Source organism: Vespa crabro, chromosome 1, assembly GCF_910589235.1.
Source record: "Vespa crabro chromosome 1, iyVesCrab1.2, whole genome shotgun sequence".
NCBI classification, from domain to species: Eukaryota; Metazoa; Arthropoda; class Insecta; order Hymenoptera; family Vespidae; genus Vespa; species Vespa crabro.
Genome location: NC_060955.1, coordinates 6428194 through 6438193, shown reverse-complemented (window position 1 = coordinate 6438193; position 10000 = coordinate 6428194). Strand labels below are relative to the sequence as shown.

The 10000-nt window shown below is 29.1% G+C and overlaps 1 protein-coding gene across 31 annotated transcripts in view; it reads right to left on the bottom strand.

Moving 5' to 3' along the window:
- The window catches only part of LOC124432821 (MAP7 domain-containing protein 2-like), a 111823-nt gene that overhangs the window by 11866 nt on the left and 89957 nt on the right, over positions 1 to 10000 (bottom strand). For 28 of the 31 annotated variants that reach the window (XM_046982238.1, XM_046982278.1, XM_046982324.1 and 25 more), the window contains 9 exons: positions 8941 to 9120; positions 7747 to 8054; positions 7267 to 7552; positions 7019 to 7140; positions 6582 to 6823; positions 6103 to 6226; positions 5563 to 5894; positions 550 to 806; positions 1 to 449 (listed from right to left, as the gene is read on the bottom strand). The exon at positions 1 to 449 is cut by the window's left edge and continues 2166 nt beyond it. In XM_046982238.1, coding sequence (XP_046838194.1) covers positions 436 to 449; positions 550 to 806; positions 5563 to 5894; positions 6103 to 6226; positions 6582 to 6823; positions 7019 to 7140; positions 7267 to 7552; positions 7747 to 8054; positions 8941 to 9120 — 1865 coding nt within the window. In that variant the 3' untranslated portion in view covers positions 1 to 435. The remainder of the gene's footprint in view (positions 450 to 549; positions 807 to 5562; positions 5895 to 6102; positions 6227 to 6581; positions 6824 to 7018; positions 7141 to 7266; positions 7553 to 7746; positions 8055 to 8940; positions 9121 to 10000) is intronic. The other 3 variants (XM_046982131.1, XM_046982220.1, XM_046982137.1) reach the window with 2 other exon arrangements.

Below are 10000 nucleotides of genomic sequence, written 5' to 3'. Positions count from 1 at the left end.
CCCCCTCCCTCCTAGCCCTTCTAGTTCTTTTTTTTTTTAATCTTTCAATGGATTTCTAAAAACTCACAAGTTGATATTTTCTTCTTTTTCTTTTCTTTTCTTTCTTTTTCTTTATATTGTAGAATTACTACGACAGACTGAGTGCTCAGAATCGCTGTTGCATATTATTGACTAATATTATATATTATTTTACATTTTCATCGATAATAACGTTAAAAGTTCAAAGATTTAAGGGCAAAATAATTTTCCCTGAACTATAATATTCCTTCCTTCTAGCTGGGATCTTCATTTTCTACACATATATCAAAGCGCTTATTTACATTATCGTAAACGACGTTATCTTGAATATATCCATTGCCACAGACACACTGGACACCGAATCCAATTTTTTTATTCTTTCTCTCGATAGCTCACCAGAAGATTTTAAAAAAAATCTTAGGACAAAAGATCTGCAGAATAATGAGTAATTAATAAATTAATATATTGTTAACAGTTATGTAATATAAAATAATATATCAAAATTAATTAGCGTTCTTCATTATGTCATACCTGACATTTGATTGCTCTCTTGTTGTTTATTATTCACGTAAGCATCTTGGAAAGGATTGATGTTAGCATTAGCACCAGCAGACGTAAAGGTATTTGCCATTGGTGTAAATGGTATGGCTGCTGGATTCAAATTCGAGTTGAGCGTGTCTTCCTTGGCCATGTTGAGCGTCAATTCAAGCGTTGGACCACTACTGTTATTACTCAGAGTATCGAATTCTGACAGGTCTAACAGGCTGTTGGTCACGTTGTTTTGTTTGCTATAAAATCAGCCAAAGGAAACATACAAACTCTAAATAACAGCTAACTGCTAAGCACTACGATTTTAAAAATATTATATTGTTACATCAGTTGAGTTTACAGTGACTACGATAATCATAATGACTAATGTTAAGCCAACTGCAGCCATTTCTGTAAATATTTGTCCATTAATACTCTACCAATAATAATAATAATAATAATAATAATAATAATAATAATAATAATAATAATAATAATAATTCTTTCTCTTCAAAGTTGAAGCACGTAAAGTGTATAGTAAAAAAGGAAACAATGCTATATGCCATTAAAAGAAAATAGAAAAAAAAAGAAAAGAAAAGAGAAACAAACAGAATATAACAGTTTTCTATAAAATAAAATACATATATCGTCTGAGCTATTTTGAAGTACCTTTACATATACCAATATAAAGCTGACAGGTTCGATATATTTACAAAAATATTATAAATCGAATTTAGAATTAAATTCGAATTGAACATTATCACCCAGCGCAAAATCATATATATATATATATATATGTATATATATATATATATATATATATATATATATATATATATATATATATGATTCAACAAAGCATTGATTTAATAAGACATGAATAAAATTATTTTAAAGCAAGCTTCCTAAGTTTTGTTTTTAATATTTTCAAGAGTGTATACCTGTTATTTGAATAAATCTATACTAAATTCTATGCGCAAAAATTCATTATAATCGATAATACAACTATCTTTGATTTTTTTTAAAGAACTTTTTGTAAGATCTTTGTAAAGTATATAATAAGGAATATCTCAACCGAAGAATATCATCATACGGATATGTAATAGGGAAGAATAGTACATAGCAAAAGTAGGCAGCCAATTGACAGGCAATGCCTGATATAATATTTAACGCAAACATATAGGGTATTTATGTAAAATGGCAAAAATTAAAATGACAAGCCAGATCTTGTAATCGATAATAAAAAAAAAATATAACATGCACATTGTTAACATTTACTGCGATATATCAATATAATAAGGAGGAAGTGTTGTACACAGCAGGCTTTAATGGTAATTAAAGGAAAGAAAACGGAGCTTGGTAAAGATAATTTTTGATATATATATATATATATATATATATATATATATATATATATATATATATATATATATATATATACATATATATATGTTGTATTTCTTGAAGGATTAGAAATTCTGTAAAACAATATTTCAAGATAAAACTCCGTGTATTCTAAATACAATGACAATAATGAACAATATATTTAAACGATGTGAAAGTTTTAAGAGCTTTATTAGGAACTATTAATTTATCTGTAAAAAAAATAAGCGCGAGGCGCGTATTTTGTTTTTTTTCCTCTCTCTTTTTCTTTTTTCTTTTTTTTTTTCAATTAAAATTAACATAAAGATAAAATAAAGCCTATTATCTTAACCGAGCTCCTTTTATCAAATTACAAACAATATTTGAATGATTAATTAAGTTTATGCTATTCATCTTTCTTTACATTATGTACACTGATGTTATTGTTATTAATTTTAGTTAACACTAGATTTTTTTAGTTTTATTAGCCATTCCACAATTTTATGCTTCTTCGATATTACATTATGTTATATGTTCTTAACAGAGTGCTAAGTGGGATTAGTGTATACATTTGATAAACTTTCAAATACTTCTCATATGACTATCTGAAAATAGTAAACTTTTCAGTTGATGCATGGTTAAATATAAATTATAAAATATATATGCAACTATTAATATAATAGATAAATACAATATACAATCGTACCTTTTTATATCATGCCATCATTTGTTATGGTAGTATTTTGCAATAAATTATTATTTTATTAATATGATAATCTAAATCATAATAATTTTTTTTAATAACGTAAATTAAAAATTACACTCGATGTATTATTTAACATCGTACTAATATTAAGCTTGTCAATTCTTGTTCTCTCTGGCCACTTTTGCAATGTACAGTAAATACGATTTATTAGATAGGAATATTATGCGTGAAACAATTATTCCGATATTAAAAAGAAGATTGTTAACAAGCGGATTTCTCCAAGTAAATCTTTAAAAAATACATTAGAATATATCGTTACAGAAACTTTGCACCTATTTATATACACATATATATATATACATACATACATACATCTATATATATATATATATATATATATATTATATATACATATATATATATATTATATATACATATATATATATATATATATATAAATATATAAGTATGCATATATATATATGTGTGTGTGTGTATGTATATGTAACATATAACAAGTAAATCGTTCGAATTATTTATCAAAATTATTCTTGTCTTAATAAAGCGACGTGATTATATAAGTTACGCTCGAGGCATTTTTTATTTTCATTAAATATCAAGAACGACAAGTTTATCATCGATTTTCTCTAAACGAGTATAAAAAAATTAATGATCGTTTACTACTATACAAATTAAAATAATGTGCACAAGCATATCTATATGAGTTTATTCTCTCTCTCTCTCTCTCTCTCTCTCTCTCTCTCTCTCTCTCTCTCTCCCCTCTCCCCTCTCCTCTCTCCTCTCTCCACTCTCCCTTTGTGTTTTTAATTTTAATTTTTTTTCTTTAGATTAATTTTAATATATACATTTTATATATATATATATATATATATATATATATATATATATATATATATATATATATGTATGTATATATATTTTATTAAGCAAGACTTGCTCAAAAATCACTCTCATCGTATAGGCTTCATTTATGTTAAACTAGAGTTTTTGTAATTTTATGCTGATATTGATATTATGTCGAAACATGATACAACTATAAATAACATTGTTTTCACTTATTTTTCAATATAGAATCACATAAAACACTCAATAACTTACAAGAAATTACATGACTTTTATATAATTTAAATAAATAATTTTCATTTATACGAACAAATAATACGTCGAACAAAAAAAGACTTTTCTGTTTAATTTAGCTAAAATGGTTTAAAGAAAAAAGAAAAGAAAAGAAAAGAAAAAGAAAAAAAGAAATTTACGCAATAAAAATGGAAGAGGGAGGTCGAGGAAGGGAAAAAAATAGAAAAGAAAAAAAAGAAAAAAAAAGAAAAAAGAAAAAAAAACATTGATAATTTCCTTCCATTGTCAAAACTTTCACAGCATTTGCATACGTTCTATCGAAGAAAAAAATAAAATAAAGAATCCCTAATCTAATCTCATGGAATTTTTATTTTTTTTTTGTTTTTCTTTCTTGTAAAAATGCATTTACGTAAAAGTTTCGAACGACTCGTGTCATTATTATAATATATTATAATCTTGCAAAGTTCCATGTGACTATGATGTTATTTTATTATGACGGTTGGAAATTTAAAATAAATAATAACAAGATTACACGATTATTAGATAATTTACAATAAGTAGTGATTAATTTTTAGCGGTAATACCTATTTCTGAAATTTTTGTTTGCAATATGTGTCTGCTGCTTGAGGTTCTATACAAATGATACCTTTTATGCATTAAATACACATAATACGAGTCAGATTTCCAAGCTTAGCCCAATTATGCATGATATAATATATGTATGTATGTATGTATGTATGTATGTATGTATGTATGTATGTATTTATGTATGTATGTACGTATATTATGTATGGTATAGGTAACTTGCTTTCATTTTTAGAGCACGCATTAATACGTGCATTTATATCCTTTCATATTATATTAAATATTCAGTCGACATGTTTTAATGTTACATACGTATTGGCTAATATTGTGCAGTCGTATCTTTCTTCAGTAAAAAAATCAGTAGGGTGAAATATGAAAAGCGATCACTATGTGAATAGTTGTATTATGCGGCGCTGCAATACGAACGATTGTGTTTAAATGTGTTTAAATGTTCTTTTTTATTTTATTTCTCTTCTTCGTCCTCTTCCTTTTCTTTTTTTTTTCTTTTTTCTTTTTTTTTCCACCGTAGTTAAACGAATGTATTGCGCGATGAACAAAACTCTCTAACATTATTCAATATCCTTCATTTAAGGAAATCAAATGAAGTTGTTGGCTTGTGAAATCCTCCAAGTTCTTATCGGTATTGTTTTATATTTTTATTTTATTCATTCTTGTTAGCGAATCTATATATTCATTTCTTTGTTTATTTTTATTTTTTTTTTGTTTTTTTTTTTTTTTAAAGCATGTAAACGCAACGCAACGCAACGCAACGCAACGCAACGCAACGCAACGCAACGCAACGCAACGCAACACGTTCCAAGTAAAATTCCTTTTTATACTATTCTGCCGTAAAAGCCTTACATTGGTATCAACATAATAATTTATTGTCTCTTGAACTACGAAAAGAAATCATATGAGATTACAATCCTTTTTTAAAGATGTACCCTTTCGATAATAACTCATATTTTATTTTATTTTTTTCTTTACCATTCGTAAATTCTGATCATCGTCGCTGGTGAAAACTCTCTTTCATATTTTCTCCTTTGTGTTAATTATAGCGATATTTAACGATACATAATATATGTATATATATATATATATATATATATATATATATATATATACACATATATATATATTTTTGTAGTAGTAGTAGTAGTAATTTCTGTTGTTGTTGTTGTTGTTGTTGTTGTTGTTGTTGTTGTTGTTGTTGTTGTGTAGATATAATAAATTCCACATGTTCTATTTGTAATTTGTATACTTACACGGTGGCATTATCCAGTGTGATCGATTGACTGTTGATTTCGTTCCCGTGATTCGTGTGATGACCATTTAATCCTCCCTCGACGTTACCCTGATTATTATCCAATACTATCTTATTTTCATTAATGCCATTACTGTGCGTGCCATTATGCACGATAGTCGGCGCGGTAACGTTTTCTACGTGATGAGCACGCTGTTCGCTGCTTATAAATTGCTGAGTAGCTTCAGATATTAAACTCGCTGTCATAACGTCTTCGTTTTTACTACCTGGAGCTGATTTATTTTCATCGCTAGGACTATCTTCTTTTAATTTATCACCATCTCCGCCCTCACCCTGTTATTGAAAGACGTACAGGGATCAATTTCTTTCTTGCTAGATTGTAAGATCGTAATAAAATATTATCGTTAATAGAAAAGAGAAAAAAGAAAAAAAAAAGAAATGAGAAAAAAAAAGAAAGAAAGAAAAAGAAAGAAAGAAAAAGAAAGAAAGAAAAAGAAAGAAAGAAAAAGAAAGAAAGACCTCCATTGGTCGTGTCTTTTACCTTCGTCGGTGTATTGGATTGATTTTTTCCACGTGTTCGGAGCATAATCGCCTCAACGCGTTTACGTCTAGCAATTCTCTCTTCTTCCTCTTTTTTCAAACGTTCGGCCATTTCGATTCGTTGTCTGAAAACAAAACGAAAAAAAAAAAAATAATTTACTTCGCGTTCGTAAAATTGATTGGGAAAATCCGATTTAAGAGATAATGATTAATTTAGAAAATTTATTTCGAAACATATAATACTCGTGTGATTGTGCGTATGCGAGCGCGATAAAGTCTTATTAAAAATTAAGTCGATTCTAATAAATCTGATCTAAATAATCTAATCGAAAGATTAGCTCGTATTGAGATTAGACGAAGAATTTCAGTTTATTTTGTCTTTAGAACAAGATCTTCTTTTTTTATTTTTTATTTTTTTATTTTCATGTTTCAAAATCAACTTGTCAATATTAATAATAAATATTCCATCGAATTTTGAACCTTTCTACTTCCTCTCGCGCTTTCTTTTCAGCCTCTTCCTTCTCTTGCTTTTGACGAGCCTCTTCCTCTCGTCTTCTTCGATCTTCCTCCTCACGACGTTTTGCCTCCTCAATTGCTAATTTTAATCTTTGTTCCTCAGCCTGCCGTGCTTCGTTCGCCAAACGCAAAGTTTCCTCCTCTAAACGTCGTTGCTCTTCCTCCTCGGCACGTAATTTTTCAGCTTCCAAACGAGCTTCCTCTTCCTAAAATAGACAAAGAAAAAGGACATAAAAAAAGAAGAAAAAAAAAAAATAATAATAATAATCATTATTATTATTATTATTATTATTATTATTATTATTATTATTATTATTATTATTATTATTTATCAAGGACAAGGTCAATGACGCTTTGTATAAATGTTCTATAAGAAAAGTTTTAAAATATATCACACGTACCAATCGTAAACGCTCGAGTTCGGCCTCCCTTTCCGCTTGTTCTCGAGCTAATCTTCTGCGTTCCGCCAAGGCGGCTTTGGCCTCCTCTTCCGTAGTGATTCTTATTTTTGCGATCATCGAAGCTAAAATGAGATAGATCAGATAGATAAATCAGATAGAGCGAGTTCGAAAATATGATTTATCTTTACTAATTGATAAAAAAATATCCGAACGAGTTTTAACGATCGGAGCAAAGGTTTAAAACCTACCAGACATGTCGATCTGTTCTTCGTTATCGACTTCGGTATCTCCTTCCTGTTCCATCGCCAATTTCTTTTCTACCTTCTCTACTTTATTGTTATCGTCTTTCTTCAAGGAGGATTCTTGTGAGGATAACGTTTCCTGCATGAAATTACTATCATCCTTGGCTTGTTTGATAGCGGCTACTGGTACCGGTTGTTCGACTATCGGACCATCATTCTTAACTTCATTTTTAATATCATTTTTAAACTCGTTTTTCTCTTCGTTATCAACTAATTCCGTCTCTACTACGTCCTGAAATAAATCCATAGAAATAAAATATAATAAGATTAACATGTAACAAAAGAGAGAGAGAGAGAGAGAGAGAGAGAGAGAGAGAGAGAGAGAGAGAGAGAGAGAGAGAGAGATTATCTTACTCTTTGTAGGAATTAAAACTTCGACATTCAAGAGATTCGTAAAATTTGTTTTTGTATTTTTTCTTTCTTTACCTGTGCTTTCTCTGAACCGTGATCCTTCTTTTCCTCGTTCCTTTCTTCCGATTTACCATTTTTATTATCATTATCATGTCCGATTATTTCAGTGGCTTCGCGTATCAGAGGCGAATGCTCGACACCTGGACTCTGCAAAGGCGTTGCCTTTGGAGTTATTCGTGGCGATGCCTTTGCATTCTTTATTAATTTTTCCGTTGGTTTCTTTATCTCGCTTGCTTTAGGCGTAGAGGGTTTCTTTGGAGTACTATGGACCTTTGGCAGTGGTGGCTTTGAATCCTTTGTTAATTTTGCGTCACCTGAGAAATCTAAGAAAAGAATTACGATATTAATATTTTATTTTATATTATTTGTTTAAAAACACCAAAGAGAGAGAGAGAGAGAGAGAGAGAGAGAGAGAGAGAGAGAGAGAGAGAGAGAGAGAGAGAGAGAGAGAGAGGTAGAGTATCGTACAGATAACATAGTATTTACATGTGCAATCTGAAAATAATTTTAAAAAATTAAATATGAAGCGAATTTGAACGAAAAACGCATATATGAAAAATAATAAAATTGTAAGGAAAAGAAAAAATAAACAGATATAAAAAAGAACAAGAAAAAAAGAATTGAAAGAAAAAGAAAAAAAAAAGGGGAAAAAAAAGGTTTAAACGAAACGCTTGACGTGTTATCAGGGTGCGATCGGCGATGGTACATACATACGCACGCAATGATTCCCTATTTATTCAGACTATCGAACTTTCAGTTTCTATGTGTATGCGTGTGTATGTGTGAATAAGAAAGTTCGCAAAAAGAACACTTTTTATTCTCTGTGTCGTCTCGCTCGCATAGAAATTCTATAAGTAAAAAAGTGTTTCCAATTTCCTCGAAAAAAAAGGGAGAGAGAGAGAGAGAGAGAGAGAGAGAGAGAGAGAGAGAGAGAGAGAGAGAGAGAGAGAGAGAGAGAGAGAGAGAGAAAGGAAGAAAGAAAAGAAAAGAAAAGAAAAGAAAAGAAAAGAAAAGAAAAGAAAAAAAAAGGATACCTTTCCGTGTCTCTTTTGACCTTTCTTTTTTTTTTATGTATTATTTCGAAAGTAAATTCTAATTTTCTTCTTTTGACGAAGTTCTTGCCATCTTTTTTTTCTTTCTTTTTTTTTTAAATTAGGGGCGAGCGAGAAGACTCGATTAATGAAAAAATAAGTAAAAATTTGTGCTCACTGTGTCGCTCTGTGACCGAAACGCCGGTACCGGCGATAGAAGCAGGTCGCGGTCGACGCGGAGCAGCCGTACGAGGACGCAGATTGACGTTACTGCTACCCACGCTGCTGGCACTTTGCTGGCTCATGGAGCTGTGCGGTCGTGATGGGCTGTTCGGCGTCACCTCCCCGCTGCGGATACCTACGCGTACCCACCCAACATCAACATCTCTGACTAACGTATCATTACGCGATAAAGATCTTCGATTTGTGTATAGTGAGAATTAGAAAATTGATCGTATTTTCTTGTATTATTATTATTGTTCTCATTGTTGTTATATAATAATGATAATAATAATGATAATATAATATTATTATTATTACACAATATAATGATATTATTATTATTATTATTATTATTATTATTATTATTATTATTATTATTATTATATTATTGTTATTGTTATTATAATTATAATTATTATAATTATATAATAATAATAATTATTATTATTATTTTTATTATTTTGAATTAAACAAAGTATTAAACGAAATTAAACAAGTAAAATAAAGAATATTTTTTCAAAAAAAAAACACGTCGAGAATACTTTACTTTGTGAAGTTATGTGAATTATTTCGATGAATGATTAAAAATACGAAGAATATATATGTAAGACGATTTTGTTTCATCGCAATTACTTGCATTTAATTTACAAAATTTCACGAGTTTTGAAAGACGTCAAAAAAAAAGAAATAATAAAAAAAAAAGAAAAAAAAAATTCTTTCGAACGTACAATCGGCCAAAACTGTAAATTTGTTTATTTAACAAAAAAGTAAATTGTTCGGTTTCGAAAATCAAACGATCATTTTTCTTTGTATAATCGGATATATACATTTATCATCTTATACATAAATCAGTATTTTATACGAGTTTTTATCCTTACGGTTTTTAACCTTTTATCTCCAAAAAAAAGGGGAGAAAAAGAGAAAAAAACAGGCCACTATCGATCTTTTTAAATATTTGCTTTACAATCTGTATCGAAAAGTTTTCTTGCTAGAGATATCGTGAGGAGACAAGTTTT